This window comes from Cherax quadricarinatus, chromosome 88 (genome assembly GCF_038502225.1).
Source record: "Cherax quadricarinatus isolate ZL_2023a chromosome 88, ASM3850222v1, whole genome shotgun sequence".
NCBI classification, from domain to species: domain Eukaryota; kingdom Metazoa; phylum Arthropoda; class Malacostraca; order Decapoda; family Parastacidae; genus Cherax; species Cherax quadricarinatus.
The window spans coordinates 11,933,412-11,957,128 of record NC_091379.1 but is presented as its reverse complement, the minus strand read 5'-3'; the positions used below and the strand labels follow the sequence as shown (position 1 = coordinate 11,957,128).

General features: G+C 41.7%; 1 protein-coding gene across 1 annotated transcript in view; it reads left to right on the top strand.

Annotated features, from left to right (window-relative positions):
* Positions 1-17,301, top strand: part of LOC138851068 (uncharacterized) — an 82,675-nt gene extending 65,374 nt beyond the window's left edge. The window contains exons 4-6 of the mRNA XM_070104030.1: positions 7,556-7,600; positions 7,722-7,981; positions 17,149-17,301. Coding sequence (XP_069960131.1) covers positions 7,556-7,600; positions 7,722-7,981; positions 17,149-17,301 — 458 coding nt within the window. The remainder of the gene's footprint in view (positions 1-7,555; positions 7,601-7,721; positions 7,982-17,148) is intronic.
* The last annotated feature ends 6,416 nt before the right edge of the window (positions 17,302-23,717 follow it).

Genomic DNA, 23,717 nt, shown 5'->3' with positions numbered 1-23,717 from the left:
AAGTTGTCTGGGCAGCTAGAACTATGCTCTGAAAAACGTCATATTGGCAACCAAGATCACCTACCTGACCCATAGTCAGGACATCCCAATTTAGCCCACCCAGGTAATTTTTCAGTCCCATGAAGTTGGCCAAGCGAAAATCTGGGACAGAGATTTGATTGTGATGAATGGTTTGAAAAACCGACAAGTAGAAGATTGAGAAACTTATGCTGCATATGGGAATAAAGATTCCCATATGCAGCATAAGAGATTTGATTGCAGTTATCTGAGTAATTCCATGATATATTGAAACTAAGTGATTTGTGATCACTTTCCCCAAGCTCATCATTAACCTCAAGACTATTAACTAGTGAATCTTTGTTGGCAAAAACCAAGTCAAGCAGATTGTTTCCTCTAGTTGGTTCTGTCACAACCTGTTCTAAAAAGCAATCCTGAACCGTATCAAGAAAGTCACTAGACTCAAGATTTCCTGTCATATTGTTCTAATCATTTTGTCTAAAGTTAAAATCTCCCATTATCACAACATTTTCATATCTAGATGCCTCATGAATTTCGTCCCATAACAGCTTACTGCACTCCCTATCAAGATTTAAGGGGGCACATAAATCACACCCAAAATTAATTTGTCACGTCCCTCGACAAACTGTAGCAAAACAGACTCTGTGTTGGAGGTTTCTAATCTTATATCATGTCCAAGACAACAATTTAAATTTTCTCTGACATACATCGCCACCCCACCACTCTTCCTGTTGACCCTATCAGTGTGGAATAGTTTATAACCCTGTATGTTGCATTCAGAAGGGATTTATCTATCTTTCAGGTTGAACCAGGTCTCTGTTATACCAGTAATATCTATATTACCTACACTTGCAAGTAATCTTAGCTCTATCTTATTTCTAAGACTCCTACTATTTGTATAGTAAACCTTAAGGGAGCTAGTCACTCTTTGCCCTCTACTATCTCTCTTTGTTTGTTGATCAATTGATTTGTCATTACTAGCAACTTTATTTTGAATATTGTCTTTTAAACATATACCTGAGGTATCCCGGTAATAACTGCTGTTTTTAACCCTAATGCTGCAGCCTGATTGTTTCCCACAAACACCCATACCTCTATAATCTATCAGTTTAAATTCCTAGACAAGTCATCAATTACCCTCTCAAATGAATTGGCTAATGTAACCACTCCATCCCCAGAGAGATGAACCCCATCCCTTGCATACATATCACGTTTGCCAAAGAATAGGTCCCAGTTATCAATGAATGGGATTGCAAGTTCCTTGCAGTACCTGTCTAGCCAGCAATTTCTACAAATTGCCCTAGACATCCATTCATTGCCCACTCCCTTTCTAGGCAAGATGCCACATATGACTGGGATCCCTCCCTTAGACCTAACTACTGACCTGCTGACTATGTCAACAACACCAGCTCCAGGAAGACACACTCTCTGTCTGACCTTTCTGTCTCTGTTACATAATGCATGGTCCATATATCTTACCTGAGAATCGCCTACTATTAAAATATTCATACCTTGGTTAGCAGGGGAATCAGTGGTACCTTCAACGTCACTAACCACTGAAGTACACTCGTCTTGGAGAACAGAGAATAGATTTCCTACCTTCACATCTTTTCTATAAACTCTCCTCATCTTCCTTCTTCCTGAACTGTGAACCACTTGGCACTTAAAGCGGCTGCCACTATCGCTGCTGGGGACCATTTCCTCCTTACCAGCTAAATCATTCTCACTCTCACTCCCAAACTCATCTACACGAAGCTTCAGCCTCCTATTTTCCTCCTGAAGAAAAAGAATCTCCTTCTTCAACACTTGAACCTGAGATTCTAAAATACTACAACAAGCCATGGTGCTTGGTAACAGCCCATGCTAACTCCCAAGAGCTTAAGCAGGTATATATATATATATATATATATATATATATATATATATATATATAGATATATATATATATATAGATATATATATATATTTACCAATAGGAATATTTTATAACATAATATGGTACAGAAGATTTAAAAGATACATTGTTGATATAAAGGTGACATATACGGTACATGTTGTTACGTGTGTATCATCGATTATAAAGCGAAACTCTCATCCAGCTCCTCAGAGCTGGGGCGTGTGCCCAAAATGCAGCATGCATTACCCCTTTGAACAGCCGCACTGAGCCGCTGGAACAGAAAACTAGCTGCCCTGAGATCCCTAGTTACTCTGATGAATCTTTTTCCTAGCTCCTTAATTAAGGAATTAAGATGCATTCTTTCCCCATGAGCCAAGGGTCTCTGAGCCTATGGGAACAAACATATATATATATATATATATATATATATATATATATATATATATATATATATATATATATATATATATATATATATATATATATATATATATATATATATATATATATATATATATATATATATATATATATATATATATATATATATATATATATATGCAATAAGATCACAGTAAACAGGTGATTTCAGAATATGCAAAACAACCACTGTGAAAGAATAGAGAATTCCAAGCGCTTTCGTAACTGCTCACATTATCAAGGAACAATGAAAGTAAAGCATCAAAAGAAGGTATATAAAGGGGTAGCCCACACCTCACTATCAGATCCCACAACAAAGAAACACCTGACGCGCGACAGCAGGCCCGCCGGCCGAACTAGACAGGTCCTTCACACAACCCACCACCAAACTATTCTACCCAAGAAATTAGAAATTTAAAAAAATATTATTTGTCCAATGTATTATTAAATTCTTCCCAAATTCTATTAATTATAAATGGATCTAATTTATATAAACCAAAGGAAATATTCATATTATTGTCAAAACTGCTGTTTATGAAACAAGATTCAATTATATTCCTGTCGACCATGGACTTGCTTGATACTACTTTCTCAACTTTTTGAAAGTCAATTGGATGGTTAAAATCTCTTACATGAATAAATATAGCATTGGAATCTTGTCCAGTTCTAATGCTATATTTATGTTGTTTTAATCTTAGTTCGAGATTTTTACCAGGAATCTTATAGACACATCCATCAGCATTTTGGGGGGAATTCTTTATCAAAAGTTTTTTTACTGTATCAAGATTTTTGAATACAACTTTAATATTAAAAGTCTTAAGAAGAGAAGGCATATCAACCAAGTTTTCATGGTAAGGGAGAACCAACATATTTTTAGTTGAATAAGGCTGGTTGTCCCTTTTTGGATTGTAAAAAGTATTTCTAGCAACTTTAAAAGATTTATCAATTACATTTCTTGGGTATTTCAAATCATTACCTATTTCATAAATTTTGGATATTTCCTCATCTATGAACTCTGGACTACAAATAAGAACATAAGAACATAAGAAAGGAGGAACACTGCAGGAGGCCTGCTGGCCCATACTAGGCAGGTCCTTTACAATTCATCCCACTAACAAAACATTTGCCCAACCCAATTTTCAATGCCACCCAAGAAATAAGCTCTGATGTGAAAGTCCCACTCAAATCCAACCCCTCCCACTCATGTACTTATCCAACCTAGATTTGAAACTACCCAAAGTCCCAGCCTCAATAATCCAACTAGGTAGACTGTTCCACTCATCAACTACCGTATTTCCAAACCAATACTTTCTTATGTCCTTTCTAAATCTAAACTTATCTAATTTAAATCCATTACTGCGGGTTCTCTCTTGGAGAGACATCCTCAAGACCTTATTAATATCCCCTTTATTAATACCTATCTTCCACTTATACACTTCGATCAGGTCTCCCCTCATTCTTCGTCTAACAAGTGAATGTAACTTAAGAGTCTTCAATCTTTCTTCATAAGGACGATTTCTAATGCTATGTATTAATTTAGTCATCCTACGCTGAATGTTTTCTAACGAATTTATGTCCATTTTGTAATACGGAGACCAGAACTGAGCTGCATAATCTAGGTGAGGCCTTACTAATGATGTATAAAGCTGCAGTATGACCTCTGGACTTCTGTTGCTTACACTTCTTGATATGAATCCCAGTAATCTATTTGCCTTACTACGTACGCTTAGGCATTGCTGTCTTGGTTTAAGGTTGCTGCTCACCATAACCCCCAAGTCCTTTTCGCAATCTGTATGGCTAAGTTCTACATCATTTAACTTATAAGTACTAGGGTTATGGGCACTCCCAAGCTTCAGAACCTTGCATTTATCTACATTGAACTGCATCTGCCACTTTTCTGACCAAGAATAGAGTTTGTTTAAATCCTCCCGAAGTTCCATAACATCTACGTTTGAATCAATTGTCCTACCTATCTTTGTGTCATCGGCGAATTTGCTCATATCACTAGTAATTCCCTCATCAAGATCATTGATATATATTATAAACAACAACGGGCCCAAGACTGATCCCTGTGGAACGCCACTTGTTACAGATCCCCACTCGGATTTAACCCCATTTATGGACACTCTCTGCTTCCTGTCAGTGAGCCATGACTCGATCCACGAGAGCACTTTTCCCCCAATGCCATGAGCTGCCACTTTCTTTAACAGTCTATGGTGTGGAACTCTATCAAAAGCCTTACTAAAATCTAAGTAAATAATATCAAATTCTTTATTGTGGTCAACAGCCTCAAAAGCTTTACTGAAGAAAGTTAATAAATTAGTTAGACAAGACCGGCCTCTTGTGAATCCATGCTGAGTATCATTAATCAAGCTATGTTTATCGAGATGGCTTCTTATAATCTCAGCTATAATTGACTCTAGCAATTTGCCTACAATTGAGGTCAGGCTTATTGGGCGGTAATTTGACGGTAACGACTTGTCCCCTGTTTTAAAAATAGGAGTTACATTAGCCATCTTCCACATATCAGACACTACACCTGTTTGAAGAGATAAATTAAAAATATTAGTTAATGGTTCACAGACTTCCATTTTGCATTCCTTAAGAACCCTTGAAAAAACCTCATCAGGACCCGGCGACTTATTTTGCTTCAGTCGGTCTATCTGCTTCACAACCATCTCACTAGTGACTGTGATGTTACATAATTTATCTTCTTCTAGCCCACTGTAAAAATTAATTACTGGAATATTGTTAGTGTCTTCCTGTGTAAAAACTGAGAGAAAATAATTATTTAAAATCAAGCACATTTCATTCTCTTTGTCAGTAAGGTGCCCATAGTTATTTTTAAGGGGACCTATCTTATCTCTAACTTTTGTTCTATAGACCTGGAAAAAACTTTTTGGGTTAGTTTTAGAATCCCTAGCAACTTTAATTTCATAGTCCCTTTTAGCTTTTCTTATCCCCTTTTTAATGTCCCTCTTAATGTCAATATACTGATTCATAAGATGACCCTCACCTCTTTTGATACGCCTATAAATTCCTTTCTTATGCCCTAGTAGATATTTGAGCCTATTATTCATCCATTTTGGGTCATTTCTATTTGATCTAATTTCTTTATATGGGATAAACGCTCTTTGAGCAGCATGTATAGTGTTCAGAAAACTGTCATATTGATAGCTCTCTTCGTTACCCCAGTCAACAGATGATAAGTGTTCTCTAAGCCCATCGTAATCTGCTAAGCGAAAATCTGGGACTGTTACTGAGTTATCGCTACTATCGTACTTCCATTCAATGCTAAATGTAGTTGATTTGTGGTCGCTGGCACCCAGTTCCTCTGAAATTTCTAAATTATTAACAAGGGATTCATTGTTTGCCAGAACTAAGTCAAGCAGGTTATTTCCCCTTGTAGGTTCTGTCACAAACTGCTTCAAAAAACAATCCTGAAATACTTCTAAGAAGTCGTATGATTCTAAATTCCCAGTCAAGAAATTCCAATCAACATGACTAAAGTTAAAGTCTCCTAGAATTACTACATTATCGTGCCTTGTGGCCTTAACAATTTCCTCCCATAGTAGTTTCCCTTGGTCCCTATCTAAGTTTGGGGGACGGTATATCACTCCTAAAATCAGTTTTTCATGCGCCTCTGAAAATTCTATCCAAACAGACTCTGTATGTGTTACTTCAGACTTAATACCCGTTTTTATGCATCAGTTCAAGCGATCTCGGACATACAATGCCACCCCACCCCCCCTCCCAATACTTCTATCTTCTTGGAACAATTTAAAACCCTGAATATGACATTCCGCAGGCATGTCCCAACTTTTTGAATTAAACCACGTCTCAGTTAAGGCAAATACATCAATGTTACCTACACTAGCAACTAATCTCAACTCGTCCATCTTATTCCTAGCACTACGGCAATTAGCATAATAAACATTGAAAGACTCTCCTTTCTCTTTACCCTTCCTGCTCATTTCTATTTTTCTACTAAACCTATTACTGTCCTTATCACCCAAGGTCCCTGGCTTTTCAATATCTATCTCGTTCTTATTATTACTAGTTCCCCTAGAACTCGTAATATTACTACACTGGGACTTCACTGTTTTCCTGCCAAAACCTATACCACTAACTATTCCTAGTTTAAAGTCCTAACTGCTCCCTCCACTGCAGTTGCCAGTGCTCCCACCCCACACCTAGATAAGTGAACCCCATCCCTGGCATACATGTCATTTCTGCCATAGAAGAGGTCCCAGTTGTCAATGAATGTTACCGCATTTTCCTTACAGTATTTGTCCAGCCAGCAATTGACACCAATTGCCCTGGACAACCATTCATTTCCAACTTCCCTCCTTGGCAAAATACGTAAAGCTCTCAAAAACATTGATGAGAAAAGAGACAGTTTAACTCTATCTTGATGGGAAGAATAATAGTGGACATAGGAACAGTTATTTGTAGGTTTTCTGTAAATTTTAAATTTAAATTAATTTTTACCCTTAATAATTAAAACATCTAGAAAAGACAATGAGTTATTTTCTTCAAATTCAACAGTAAAATTTATAGAATAGGCTAAGCTATTTAATTTGCCCCTTTATATGCCTTCCTTTGATGCTTTACTTTCATTGTTCCTTGATAATGTGAGTAGTCACGAAATCGCTTGTAATTTCTCTATTCTTTCACAGTGGTTGTTTTGCAGACACACACACACACACACACACACACACACACACACACTCACTCTCGCTCACACACACACACACACACACCCACACTCATATATATATATATATATATATATATATATATATATATATATATATATATATATGCAATAAGATCACAGTAAACAGGTGATTTCAGAATATACAAGACAACCACTCTGAAAGACTAGAGAAATTCCAGGTGCTTTCGTGACTGCTCACATTATCAAGTTCCTTGATAATGTGAGTAGTCACGAAAGCGCTTGGAATTTCTCTATTCTCTCAGAGTGGTTGTTTTGCATATATATATATATATGAATATATATATATATATATATATATATATATATATATATATATATATATATATATATATATATATATATATATATATATATATATATATATATAAAGAAATATGTAAAATAGGTATTTTGGTCACTGACAGGATTTTTCGCAATAATTTTATTTAAGACTGCAATAACGAGAAAGTATGATTGACAGTTTTCGTTACATCTTGCAGGTTCGGCCAATTTAGAAGACATCTCACAACCCATCGTCAATTTTCGTAAGTTATCATCACCCACTTAATTTCCCACTTTACCAAGCTTCTCATTTTTACAAAAATAACCAGTAATAATTTTGTTATCCGTCATAAAACACCATGTTAATGCATCTCGGTGTTACAGAGTGCGGCCAGAACATATTCCAGATGTTCAAGTTATTCACTGAGAGGATCGGCCCAGTCCAGATCCTCCGGCCTGACTCCAACAGCACATTTGTGGATAACAGCGTATCCAGTCGAACTGGCGATCCACAACGTCGTCCAGGTGTCCCTCAGTCTGCCCTCGACGACCCTAAAGCCTTCGAACTCCGCATAGGACCATTTACTGCAGGCTTGCGCGTCCTCGGTGGAGTAAGGGCTCTCAAAAATAATTGGCCTTGGATGGTAAGGTACTCAAGTTTTTAAGGACCATGCTAGACTATTAATAATAATAATTAAAAAATAAATAATAAATTTAAAATAATATTGAAAATGTAATAATTATTATAATGAAAAATAAATAAATAATAATAATAATTATTTTGGGAGTGTGAGTAAAGGTAGAAAGTTGAAAGTGAACATAGAAAAGAGTAAGGTGATGAGGGTATCAAATGATTTAGATAAAGAAAAATTGGATATCAAATTTGGAAGGAGGAGTATGGAAGAAGTGAATGGTTTCAGATATTTGGGAGTTTACGTGTCAGCGGATGGATTTATGAAGGTGAGGTTAATCATAGAAATGATGGGGGAAAAAAGGCGAGTGGTGCGTTGAGGTATATGTGAGACAAAAAACGTTATCTATGGAGGCAAAGAAGGGAATGTATGAAAGTATAGTAGTACCAACACTCTTATATGGGTGTGAAGCTTGGGTGGTAAATGCAGCAGCGATGAGGCGGTTGGAGGCAGTGGAGATGTCCTGTCTAAGGGCAATGTGTGGTGTAAATATTATGCAGAAAATTCGGAGTGTGGAAATTAGGAGAAGGTGTGGAGTTAATAAAAGTATTAGTCAGAGGGCTGAAGAGGGGTTGTTGAGGTGGTTTGGTCATTTAGAGAGCATGGATCAAAGTAGAATAACATGGAGAGTGTATAAATCTGTAGGGGAAGGAAGGCGGGGTAGAGGTCGTCCTCGAAAAGGTTGGAAGGAAGGGGTAATGGAGGTTTTGTGGGTGAGGGGCTTGGACTTCCAGTAGGCGTACATGATAGATTAGATTTTGCCACCGAAGTGGCTAGTTTATTGTGCACCCCATATCCATCCTGTGGACGGTAGCGCGAGAGCATGTGGATACACAAAAGGCCTAGGAACTAGGCCCCAAAGGGTTAACAGGAATACATATGGATTTATATCTACATATCTATAGTTCACTTATCTGTTACAAGCAAATTTAGGAAATTTGCTTAGTATATCTGGTATCTTATTTTCATTAATAAGATATCTTGACATGTCACATAGGTTATTATACTGTCTGTCTCTGTATTCCTCAATAAGTGGACAATTAAGCACATAGTGTTCAAGAGAGTGACCATATGCCTGATCACATAATTTACATTTAGTTTGATCATCATCTGTGTGTCTCCGAAACTGCCAGAAGTACTTGTAACCAAGCCTAAGCCTGGCCACTACAACATCAGTCAGTCTGTTCACATTGCAAGTTGCTCCATAAACATACTTATCTACGTTCATGTTATCATAGTGGGTTATAGATCTACTCAGGCTTCTAACTGCATTCCTATAACAATCATCTTCATTATTTACTTCTCTCCTAATATTATTCCTAATGCTAGACACAGTTATACCAAAGTTATATTCTACGTTCTCCTTCTGGATACTCTTCTTGGCTAACATATCAACTTTATCATGAAGGAGTAATCCAATGTGTGATGGGATCCATAGCAATTGTACATTAATTCCTTTGTCCCTAATTTTTGAGTATCTATACCTGGCTTCCCCAATGAGCATGTTGTTGGAGTCATTATATGAGCCAAGAGCCTTCAATGATGACATAGAATCAGTAATGATGATAGAGTCAAGCTCAGTGTCATAGGTTAGCTTTAGCGCCATTAGGATTGCAAACAATTCAGTTTGCAGTGTAGACGCCCAGTTGTTAATTCTTATGCCTATGAGCGTGTTCGATAGAAGTGAATGGAGACAAATGGTATTTGGGACCTGACGAGCTGTTGGAGTGTGAGCAGAATAATATTTAGTGAAGGGATTCAGGGAAACCAGTTATTTTTATATAGCCGGACTTGAGTCCTGGAAATGGGAAGTACAATGCCTGCACTTTAAAGGAGGGGTTCAGGATATTAGCAGTTTGGAGGGATATGTTGTGTATCTTTATACGTATATGCTTCTAAACTGTTGTGTTCTGAGCACCTCTGCAAAAACAATGATTATGTGTGAGTGAGGTGAAAGTGTTGAATGATGAAAGTATTTTCTTTTTGGGGATTTTCTTTCTTTTTGGGTCACCCTGCCTCAGTGGGAGACGCCCGACTTGTTAATATAAAAAAAATAATTATTATTATTAACGATAATATATTAACATTAACATAGCACAATAATTTAACAATTTATACTACTACTACTGCTACTACTAATTATAATGATAATAATAATGTTTTGTGATAGGACATTATTATTATTTATTTGAGAAGAAGTGAAGTTATGATGATCAAATATGTGCACCGAGCAATGTGTCTCTCAGTTATTATACACACTGAGTTACTTTAATACCTTTCAGTGATTAAATAGAACTTAAAGTTAACTATATTATTCTTTACTGATAGTAAGAAGGTTCTTTATCTAGAGCTGAAAAATTCTTGAATTTTTCCACGCGGTTCTGTCAGAAAGTTGAAAATTTAGAGTGTAATTTAGAGTGTAATTTAGGGTGTAATTTAGAGTGTAATTTAGGGTGTAATTTAGAGTGTAATTTAGAGTGTAATTTAGGGTGTAATTTAGAGTGTAATTTAGGGTGTAATTTCATTAAAATCACGTTAATTTTTTGGGGTCAATGCTAGCAGTTGAATTTTTATTATATAATTCTTTATTATATTAATCAGATGATTTACGTTTTAATATTCAGAGTCAGCTGTGATTATATTGAAAATAAATGTTAGGACCCAAGAGCTGGAGTTGTCCTGACGTCTGGTGTGTGGCGCCTTGGTCGGCGGGTTTGATGGCATGTAAATTACCAAACAACGAGAATAAGACTCCCGGGTAGGCCGCAAACCTGACGAATATTACGCAGACCTGACGGTTATTACGCAGACCTGACGGTTATTAGCAAACCCGACGGTTATTATGCAGTCCTGACGGTTATTACGCAGACCTGACGGTTATTACGCAGACCTGACGGTTATTACGGAAACCCGAAGGTTATTACGCAGTCCTGAGGTTATTACGCAAACCCGACGGTTATTACGCAGACCTGACGGTTATTACGGAAACCCGAAGGTTATTACGCAGTCCTGAGGTTATTACGCAAACCCGACGGTTATTACGCAGACCTGACGGTTATTACGGAAACCCGAAGGTTATTACGCAGTCCTGAGGTTATTACGCAAACCCGACGGTTATTACGCAGACCTGAGGTTATTACGCAGACCTCAGGTTATTACGCAAACCTGACGGTTATTAGCAAACCTGACGGTTATTACGGAAACCCCAAGGTTATTACGCAGTCCTAAGGTTATTAAGCAAATCTAACGGTTATTACACAAACATGACGGTTATTAATTTCTCGTGTGCTAGAACCCATAACAAGTGAACGCTAAAACTCTCAGACTGTGTTTATGCACTGACCTGTTAGTTTTAGAACACATTTGCCATGCGTTCAAACCCAACTTGTTCCATGATTTGTTTACAATCGTGTTACTCAGATTTGGCGAGTCCTGACGGTTATGGCTGTGATATCCTCCTGGGATACTGCTAGGATTCCTACACAGCCATCTGTTGAGGTGAATGTTGCAAGGAAGAGTGAAGACAGGAGGCCATCAAACGAATGTTTCCCGAAGACAAGGGGAAGCAAACGACACATTTAGCTGCCATATAGAACGTTTCACCTTCAGTCAGTACCGAGAGAAGCGTAGATGGAGTTCGTTGAAACCTGTTAATGTTTACGAGTGTATATACCTCAAGGATAAACAAGAAAGTCAGTAATAACTCAACAACTCTCAGGGGCTTTTAACTGAACCAAAGTTTATTATCGAGAAACAATCTTCATCCTGTATTAACATTGGTAGAATTACCCACAAGTGCAAGTAATGTGACATTTTTTTGTGGCAACATTTCGCTTTTTCGGCTTGTCAAAGCTCTTGGAGAGCGAAACGTTGCCACAATAAAATGTCACATTAGTTGTGCTTGTGTTATTTGACTTAACAATCCTAATCCTCGCCTTCACTGCCCAGAAACTTCACCACACTCTGAGTCCCACTTCACCACTCTGACTCCCACTTCACCACTTTGAGTCCCGCTTCACCACTCTCAGTCCCACTTCACCACTCTCAGTCCCACTTCACCACTCTGAGTCCCACTTCACCACTCTCAGTCCCACTTCACCACTTTGAGTCCCACTTCACCACTTTGAGTCCCACTTCACCACTCTGAGTCCCACTTCACCACTCTGAGTCCCACTTCACCACTCTCAGTCCCACTTCACTCTGAGTCCCACTTCACTCTCAGTCCCACTTCACCACTCTCAGTCCCACTTCACCACTCTCAGTCCCACTTCACCATTCTGAGTCCCACTTCACCACTCTCAGTCCCACTTCCCCACTCTGAGTCCCACTTCACCACTCTGAGTCCCACTTCACTCTCAGTCCCACTTCACCACTCTCAGTCCCACTTCACCACTCTCAGTCCCACTTCACCACACTCTAAGTCCCACTTCACCACACTCTCAGTCCCACTTCACCACACTCTCAGTCCCACTACACGGCACTCTCAGTCCCACTTCACCACTCTCAGCCCCACTTCACCACACTCTTAGTCCCACTTCACCACTTTCAGTCCCACTTCACCACTCTCAGTCCCACTTCACCACTCTCAGTCCCACTACACGGCACTCTCAGTCCCACTTCACCACTCTCAGTCCCACTACACGGCACTCTAAGTCCCACTTCACCACACTCTCAGTCCCACTTCACCACACACTCAGTTCCACTTCACCACTTTCAGCCCCACTTCACCACACTCTTAGTTCCACCTCACCACTCTCAGTCCCACTTCACCACACTCTCAATCCCACTTCCCCACTCTCAGTCCTACTTCACCGCTCTCAGTCCCACTTCACCACTCTCAGTCCAACTTCACCACACACTGTCCCACTTCACTCTGTCCCACTTCATCACTCTCAGTCCCACTTCACCACACTCTAAATCCCACTTCACCACTCTCAGTCCCGCTTCACCACTCTCAGTCCCACTTCACCACTCTCAGTCCCACTTCATCACTCTCAGTCCCACTTCACCACACTCTAAATCCCACTTCACCACTCTCAGTCCCACTTCACCACTCTCAGTCCCACTTCAACGCACTCTCAGTCCCACTTCACCACACTCTCAGGCCCACTTCACTCTCAGCCCCACTTCACCACACTCTCAGTCCCACTTCACCACTCTCAGTCCCACTTCACCACTCTCAGTCCCACTTCACTACTCTCAGTCCCACTTCACCACACTCTCGGTGTCACTTCACCACACCCTCAGTCCCACATCACCACACTCTCAGTCCCACTTCACTCTCAGTCCCACTTCACCACTCTCAGTCCCACTTCACTCTCAGTCCCACTTCACTACTCTCAGTCCCACATCACACTCTCAGTCCCACTTCACCAGTCTCAGCCGCACTTCACCACATTCTCAGTCCCACTTCACCACTCTGTCCCACTTCACCACACTCTCAGTCTCACTTCACTACTCTCAGTCCCACTTCACCACACTCTCAGTCCCACTTCGCCACTCTCAGCCCCACTTCACCACACTCTCAGTCTCACTTAACACTCTCACTCCCACTTCACACTCTCAGTCACACTTCACCATACTCTCAGTCCCACTTCACGACTCTCAGTCCCACTTTCTCACCCTCAGTACCATTTCCCCACTCTCAGTCCCACTTCACCACTCTCAGTCCCACTACACGCCACTCTCAGTCCCACTTCACCACTTTCAGTCCGACTTCGCCACTCTAAGTTCCACTTCACAACACTCTAAGTCCCACTTCACCACACTCTCAGTCCCACTTCACCACACTCTCAGTCCCACTTCACCACTCTCAGCCCCACTTCACCACACTCTCAGTCCAACTTCACCACATTCAGTCCCACTTCACCACTCTCAGTCCCACTTCACCACTCTCAGTCCCACTACACGTCACTCTCAGTCCCACTTTACCACTCACTCCCACTTCACCACACTCTCAGTTCCACTTCACCAGTCTCACCCCACTTCACCACACTCTTAGTTCCACCTCACCACTCTCAGTCCCACTTCACCACACTCTGTCCCATTTCCCCACTCTCAGTCCCACTTCACCGCTCTCAGTCCCACTTCACCACTCTCAGTCCAACTTCACCACACTCTCAGTCCCACTTCACCACTCTGTCCCACTTCATCACTCTCGGTCCCACTTCACCACACTCTCACTCCCACTTCACCACTCTCAGTCCCACTTCACTCTCAGTCCCACTTCACCACTCTGTCCCACTTCACCACTCTCAGTCTCACTTCACCACTCTCAGTCCCACTACACGGCACTCTCAGTCCCACTTCACCACTCTCAGTCCCACTTCAACGCACTCTCAGTCCCACTTCACCACACTCTCAGTCCCATTTCACCACTCTCAGTCCCACTTCACCACACTCTCAGTCCCAATTCACCACTCTCAGTCCCACTTCACCACTCTCAGTCCCACTTCACTCTCAGTCCCACTTCACTACTCTCAGTCCCACTTCACCACACTCTCAGTGTCACTTCACCACACCCTCAGTCCCACATCACCACACTCTGTCCCACTTCACCAGTCTCAGCCGCACTTCACCACATTCTCAGTCCCACTTCACCACTCTCAGTCCCACTTCACCACACTCTCAGTCTCACTTCACTACTCTCAGTCCCACTTCACCACACTCTCAGTCCCACTTCGCCACTCTCAGCCCCACTTCACCACACTCTCAGTCACACTTAACACTCTCACTCCAACTTCACACTCTCAGTCACACTTCACCATACTCTTAGTCCCACTTCACGACTCTCAGTCCCACTTTCCCACCCTCAGTACCACTTCCCCACTCTCAGTCGCACTTCACCACTCTCAGTCCCACTTCACCACTCTCAATCCAACTTCACCACACTCTCAGTCCCATTTCACCACTCTCAGTCCCACTTCAGCACTCTCAGTCCCACTTCACCACACTCACAATCTCACTTCACCACTTTCAGTCTCACTTCACTACACTCTCAGTCCCACTTCACCACTCTCAGTCTCACTTCACCACACTCTAAGTCCCACTTCACCACTCTCAGTCCAACTTCACACCTTCAGTTCCACTTCACCACACTCTCAGTCCCACTTCACCACACTCTCAGTCCCACTTTACTCTCAGTCCCACTTCACCACACTCTGAGTCCCACTTCACCACTCTCAGTCCAACTTCACCACTCTCAGTCCAACTTCACCACACTCTCAGACCCACTTCACTATTCTCAGTCCCACTTTACCACACTCTCAGTCCCACTTCATCACTCTCAGTCCCACTTCACCACTCTCAGCCCCACTTCACAACACTCTCAGTCCCACTTCACACTCTCAGTCCCACTTCACACTCTCAGTCCCACTTTATCACACTCTCAGTCCCACTTCACCACTCTCAGTCCCACTTCACCACTCTCAGTCCCACTTCCTCACTCTCAGTCCCACTTCTCCACTCTCAGTCCCACTTCACCACTCTCAGTCCCACTTCACCACACTCTCAGTCCAACTTCACCACTCTCAGTCCCGCTTCACCAAATTCTCAGTCCCACTTCACACTCTCAGTCCCACTTCACACACTCTGTCCCACTTCACCACACTCTCAGTCTCACTTCACCACACTCTCAGTCCCACTTCACCACTCTCAGTCCCACTTCACCACTCTCAGTCCCACTTCACACTCTCAGTTCCACTTCACACTCTCAGTCCCACTTCACCACTCTCAGTCCCACTTCACCACACTCTCAGCCCCACTTCACCAAATTCTCAGTCCCACTTCACCACTCTCAGTCCCACTTCACCACACTCTCAGTCCCACTTCACCACTCTCAGTCCCACTTCTCCACACTCTCAGTCCCACTTCGCTACTCTCAGCCCCACTTTACACTCTCAGTCACACTTAACACTCTCAGTCCCACTTCACCATACTCTCAGTCCCACTTCACCACTCTCAGTCCCACTTCCCCACCCTGAGCACCACTTCCCCACTCTCAGTCCCACTTCACCACTCTCAGTCCCACTTCACCGCTCTCAATCCAACTTCACCACACTCTCAGTCCCATTTCACCACTCTCAGTCCCACTATAGCACTCTCAGTCCTACTTCACCAAACTCTCAGTCCCACTTCACCACACTCTCAGTCCCACTTTACTGTCAGTCCCACTTCACCATACTCTCAGTCCCGCTTCACCACTCTCAGTCCCACTTCCCCACCCTGAGCACCACTTCCCCACTCTCAGTCCCACTTCACCACTCTCAGTCCCACTTCACCGCTCTCAATCCAACTTCACCACACTCTCTGTCCCATTTTATCACTCTCAGTCCCACTTCAGCACTCTCAGTCCCACTTCACCACTCTCAGTCTCACTTCACCACACTCTCAGTCCCACTTCACCACTCTCAGTCCAACTTCACACCCTCAGTCCTACTTCACCAAACTCTCAGTCCCACTTCACCACACTCTCAGTCCCACTTTACTCTCAGTCCCACTTCACCATACTCTCAGTCCCACTTCACCACTCTCAGTCCCACTTCACCACTCTCAGTCCCACTTCACACTCTCAGTCCCAATTCACCACACTCTCAGTCCTAGTTCACCTTTCTAAGTCACACTTCACCACACTCTCAGTCCCACTTCACCACACTCTCAATCCCACTTCACACTCTCAGTCACACTTCACCACACTCTCAGTTCCACTTCACCACACTCTCAGTCTCACTTTACCACGCTCTCTGTCCCACTTCACCACTCTCAGTCCCACTTCACATTCTCAGTCCCACTTCACCATACTCTCAGTCCCACTTCACAATCTCAATCCCACTTCACCACACTCTCAATCCCACTTCACCACGCTCTCAGTCCCACTTCACCATATTCTCAGTCCCACTTCACCACACTCTCAGTCCCACTTCACCACATTCTCAGTCCCACTTCACCACTCTCTCAATCTCATTTCACCCTCTCCGTCCCGCTTCATCACACTATCAGTCCCACTTCATCACACCCTCAGTCAGACATCAACAAATGAGGCATCGGGAGGAGACTTCTCGGATTCTGAAGGCAAAATTTAATTCACCGAAATTGAAAGATAATGATCAATATTTTCTTAGCTAATGACGAAGCTTCCGAGCCTCGTTTCAACCGGGGCTTCCGAGCCTCGTCTCACCCGGGGCTTCCGAGCCTCGTCTCACCCGGGGCTTTCGATCCTCGTCTCACCCGGGGCCTCCGAGCCTCGTCTCACCCGCACCTGGGAGAATAATTGAGGATGCCGTGGAAGAAGTCACGAAGGAGTGGAACTTTAAGTAGAGGAGGATCGGGATACCATCGCTATGAACACATGATCCGTCAAGGGCACCTGCATCTTGCCTGATATTTACATTTAAAAATTTTGCCGCCGAAGTTGCCAGTTTATTGTGCACACGATGTTAACATGGCTCACGAAATCGTAATGACAAGATTGCAAACAAACCATACCACAGGCTGTGATAGAACCCACGATCAGAGAGTCGTGGGTTCTATCCCCACGCTAGCCACTGGTCCAGCTAGCCCAGTGGCTGTGAATGGTAGCGCTAGAGCGTATTAATGCAGAAAATGCCTAGGAACTAGGCCAAAAACCGGTTTGAAGGGAGTTCGTCCTAGACTTTTTCGTTGAAGCAAATTCTGGATGTTTTCTTAATATGTCTGGTACCTTATTTTCATTAATAAGATACCCTGACATATCACATAGGTTATTTTACTGACCATATTCTTCAATAAGTGGGCAATTAAGCACATAATATTAGAGAGAGTGCCCATAGGACTGGCCACATTTAGTTTGATCATCTGTGTGTTCGCCAAACTGCCAGAAGCACTTGTATTACAAACACAGCACCCGGTTCGATGGTTGGGAGGCAGCCTATATGGGAGTGTGTATATACACTGAATAAATTGCAACATACTCTTTGCATGCCACAACTTGTAACTAAGCCTGACCCTAACTACTGCGACATCAGTCAGTCGGTTCACACTGCATGTTGCTCCATAAACATACTTATCTTAGTTTACCTGGAGTTTACCTGGAGAGAGTTCCGGGGGTCAAAGCCCCCGCGGCCCGGTCTGTGACCAGGCCAGTGTGTGATAGATCTGTTCAGGCTTTTAATTAACTGTATTCCTATAAAATTCAGTTTCGTTATTTACTTCTCTCCTAATGCTAGACACAGACATGCCAAAGTTTATATATATATATATATATATATATATATATATATATATATATATATATATATATATATATATATATATATATATATATAGAGAGAGAGAGAGAGAGAGAGAGAGAGAGAGAGAGAGAGAGAGAGAGAGAGAGAGAGAGAGAGAGAGAAATCGCAGTCAGCAGGACTCGATACTGCTGTTTCTGCAGAGTACATTGATATAAAAATCTCTTGTGTGGTCAGAACATACAAGAGGAGATTGAAATAACTTGAATGCATGCTTGGGAATGCCCGGGCTGGGAATGAAACATATCTTGTGAACCAGTCTGCCCAGCTTATGTGGCGTTTGTGGCCTGGGAATCTTGTCCATCTCAGTAGCAGTATCAAGTCCTGCTGATTGTGATCTTTCTCTGTATATACTCGCTTGATTCTGCGTGGTGCATAGATATATACAAAACAATCGCAGACAGGCGAGCTTAAGGGGGATGGAAACCTTTAGCTCAAGTACTTCCACACTTCTCAGTGCATCAAGGTCAGCAGCACGAGAAATAGAGTAAGTTTTTAGAGTATGGTAGCACGGTGGCACCAGCCCTTGACTGAGGGAGAGAGGCCATTGGAATGCCAACCACACACCGGTCCCCCCACACCCCACCCCATGTGGGGTCGGGTGGAGTAGGCCCAATAGTTTGCAGATAGCATGAGGTAAAATAACTAGGAGATAGTTAATAGCCGGTCCTAAGCTTCTAACCTCTGGGAACAGGTCAAGTGACCTGTGGATCATTTACATACAGAATGCAGCTAATGTGAACAACCTTCTAACTAATGAAATAGAAGGAATAAATCCCTCATTTTGTCAACCGGTGCATAATAAACATATTAAACTAAAAAAAAGTCAACCGGTGTCCAGAATATTCAGGAAATGCTCTGTGTCAATTAACATGCCCATGTGAATTCTCCTATTCAGGCTTTTTTTTTTTTCCTTATGATAACTAGGCAATTTCTCATCTTTTTCTTTTCAACACAATTTCTATCATTATTATTCACTGTCATCCACTAATATCATTGCAATAATGTTGGTAGAATTACCGACAGTATGTAAAGTTCAACTAATGTGGCATTTTGTTGTTGCAACGTTTCGCTCTCCAGGAGTTTTGTCAAGCCGTTACAAACAGTACATGGACACAGAGGGTATATATAGGCTCAGAGTGAGGTGCAGTACTAGTGGTAGTAGTAGTAGTAGTGAAATAAGTTGTAGTAGTAGTAGTAATACAATATGGTAGAGCAATTAACTCGTACATGAGTAAAAGGATATAAAAGCTATTACTTGCGTAACATAAAAATAGGTTGGATAAATATAGACTGGAAAGAGGCAGCTTGTTTCAGTGTTCACTCTCTGTAATGTGCTTTGTGTAGTATAACAGGAGAGACTATGTGATGGCAGGGTTTACTGTTTTCAGGAGGATTCTTGCTAAGACTTCAGAGATGGTGAAGCTGCCTTTGTTTTGCTTAATTGAATTCGAAACAGCAATTAGTGCTGATTCGAGGCACTTGCGTCTGCGGAAATTAGTTTCTTTGATCACTAATTGGGCGTCCCTGAATTTCATGAGATGATTGGAGGAATTTCGGTGTTGTACACAGGCGTTGTTCAAGTTACCGTTCCTACATGCGTAAATGTGTTCATTGAGGCGGGTGTCGAGGTTTCTTGCTGTTTCACCTACATAAATCTTGTCACAGCCTCCACAGGATATAGTGTAAACTCCTGCATTGACTGATTCGTGGTGCTTTGATTTTGTCCTGGTCAGATCCTTTATTGAAGTGCTAGAAGCGATGGCGACTCTGGTGTTAGCTTGTGAAAGTACTTTAGAAATGTTCAGTGCAACCTGGCTGTTGGGAAGAATTATAACTTTGTTAGGAGTGGTGTTGGTGCGTGGAGAATTAATGATCTGAAGAGCTCTTTTCCTGCAGTCTTTGATGAAAAAGGAAGGAAAATGTAACTCAGTGAAGGTTTGGTGAATGTATGTACATTCCTCGTCAAGAAACTCAGGACTACAAATTCGGTATGCTCTTAGGAAAAACCCGATGATGGTACCTCTTTTGGTCTTAGTATCTTGACTGGAATAGAAGTGTGTGAGATCATTTTTATTGGTAGGTTTTCGATAAACTTGAAATCTTAGGTTGTTGTCTACTTTTGTGAATGAGGACGTCGAGGAAAGGTAGCTTGTCATTGGACTCTTCTTCTAGCGTAAATTGGATCGCCGGTTCAACTGCGTTGATTGAGCCTTGCCTGAAGATTCCGTACATCAAAACGTTTGGGAGTTATTATGAGGACGTCGTCCACGTAACGTAATCAAGTGACGCTTGAAGGGATGATGTTCGCGAAGTGTCCGGACTCTAGGTGTTCCATGTATAAGTTGGCTAGGACGGCACTGATGGGGGACCCCATTCCCATGCCGTAGGTTTGTTTGTAGAGCTTGTTATTGAAAGAAAAACAGTTGAAATTAATACAGAGTTCAATCAAGTCAACAAAATCTCCGGGAGGTAGAGGAAGATTAAGGTCCTGATTGACTTTGCGTCGTAGAACCTCGATGGCTTTAGTGGTAGGTACTTTTGTGAAGAGGGAAGTCACGTCCAAACTACTTAGTTTTTTGTTACGGATTGAGAGGTTTCGGATGCGGTTGAGAAGGTCGCCTGAGTGTTTAAGATGAGCGGGGCTGATGGTCCCCAGAAGGCATGAAAGATGTTTGGCAAGAACTCCGGGTAGTTTGTGTGGAGCGCTGCCTATACCTGACGTGATTGGTCTGAGAGGAATATTGCGTTTATGGATCTTGGGTAAACCATACATGTGTGCTAGTTTAGGGTTGCTGGGTAACAGGTATAGAAGTTTCTTCCCTTCTCTAGTGCATTTCCAGTTTACACTAGAAGAAGAGTCCAATGACAAGCTACCCTTCCTCGACGTCCTCATTCACAAAGTAGACAACAACCTAAGATTTCAAGTTTATCGAAAACCTACCAATAAAAATGATCTCACACACTTCTATTCCAGTCAAGATACTAAGACCAAAAGAGGCATCATCATCGGGCTTTTACTAAGAGCATACCAAATTTGTAGTCCTGAGTTTCTTGACGAGGAATGTACATACTTTCACCAAACCTTCACTGAGTTACATTTTCCTTCCTTTTTCATCAAAGACTGCAAGAAAAGAGATCTTCAGATCATTAATTCTCCACGCACCATCACCACTCCTAACAAAGTTATAATTCTTCCCAACAGCCAGGTTGCACTGAACGTTTCTAAAGTACTTTCACAAGCTAACACCAGAGTCGCCATCGCTTCCAGCACTTCAATAAAGGATCTAACCAGGACAAAATCAAAGCACCACGAACCAGTCAATGCAGGAGTTTACACTATTTCCTGTGGAGGCTGTGACAAGATTTATGTAGGTGAAACAGCAAGAAACCTCGACACCCGCCTCAATGAACACATTTACGCATGTAGGAACGATAACTTGAACAACGCCTGTGTACAACACCGAAATTCCTCCAATCATCTCATGAAATTCAGGGACGCCCAATTAGTGATCAAAGAAACTAATTTCCGCAAACGCAAGTGCCTCGAATCAGCACTAATCTCTGGTTCGAATACAATTAAACAAAACAAAGGCAGCTTCACCATCTCTGAAGTCTTAGCAAGAATCCTCCTGAAAACAGTAAACCCTGCCATCACATAGTCTCTCCTGTTATACTGCACAAAGCACATTACAGAGAGTGAACACTGAAACAGGCTGCCTCTTTCCAGTCTATATTTGTCTAACCTATTTTTATGTTACCCAAGTAATAGCTTTTATATCCTTTTACTCATGTACGAGTTAATTGCTCTACCCTATTGTATTACTACTACTACTAAAACTTATGTCACTACTACTACTACTACCTCTAGTACTGCACCTCACTCTGAGCCTATATGTACCCTCTGTGTCCATGTACTGTTTGTAATGGCTTGACAAAGCTCCTGGAGAGCGAAACGTTGCCACAATAAAATGTCACATTAGTTACACTTGTGTCCTTTTACTTTACACTAATATCATTATCATTATTATCATTATTATATTACTAACAACCTAATTCAGTAATCCACTAAACTAGTCGCAATCACCATGTTGCACTCAACTATGTGTACCTTGAGCCACTGTACCTAGACGGGTTAGGGCTTCAATAGGTCACTCTGCATTTCTTTTGGTCTATCCTAGGTTGATTGCGCATGTGTACCTATACGTATATGAACCCCCATGACTACTTCCTCGCTACTGATGTTATATCGCTCAGGTTGCAGTCTGTATTGCAGCACACCATCTAAAGCACCTGTATCATTATGATACATGTATGCAGTAGTAGTTGATTGGGTTATACCGACGATCACGGCAGACCTAACATATTAAATATCGACGATTGTAACGGACTTAAAATTTTTTATATATTATATCTACGTTCGCAACGAGTGAACCATGATGTTAAGTTTGCAGACTCTAGTTGGGCATAACCAAAACATCACGAGAGCCCCGGGCATAAGGAGCACTCCTGCACTTCTGTATAACATTGCAGTTTAATTAAGGCTGCACAATAGACTCCACTAAATAACTATTGAGTTTGTACAGCCCATAATTTGAGTTATACGGCATTCCTATCATGTTTCAAGAGGGAGGACTCAATTATGTTTCTTTCCATGATGGAATTGTTGGGTACAATTATTTAGGTGGCAGTCCACCTCGGTGGGTGATTACAAGAGCTAATATGGTTACAGATCGTATTTGACACCTGACCTGTCCTGATTGAGTACTGGTGTCGGGATAATCTGGTTTCCAAAGTTTACCTGTCTGGCCAATGTATGAGAGTAGGAAAAAGGTACAAGGGACCTTGTAGATACCACCCACATTATTAGGCTGAACTTTCTCTGTCAGTCAGAGTCTAGTGCCACCATACTACCATACTCTTAAAAGCTTACCCTGTTTCTCCTGCTGCTGCCCTTGCAACATTGCATAGCTCCTGATGATGCACTGAGAAGTGTGAAAGTACGTGAACTAAAGATTTCCACCCCCAGTGGCTTGTCTTGTATATATATATATGTCGTGCTTAATAGGTAAAACTGGTCAATTAGCAAGAACTCATTTAAAATAAACTCCTTTCTAAAATTTTCTCTTATACGTTTAAAGATATAGTTTTTTCATTAATGTTAATGTAAAAAATTATAATTTTCCACCAAAAACATCTTAGAAATCTTACCTAACCTTATTATAACAAGTGCAATTTAATTTAGCCTAATCCAACTAAATATATTTTAGATACGTTTACAATAATTTAATAATAAACATACACATAGCATTCAGTGAAGAGGCGGGGCCAGGAGCTGAGTCTCGACCCCTGCAACTACAATTAGGTGAGTGCACACACACACACACACACACACACACACACACACACAGCAAGTGCTGGAT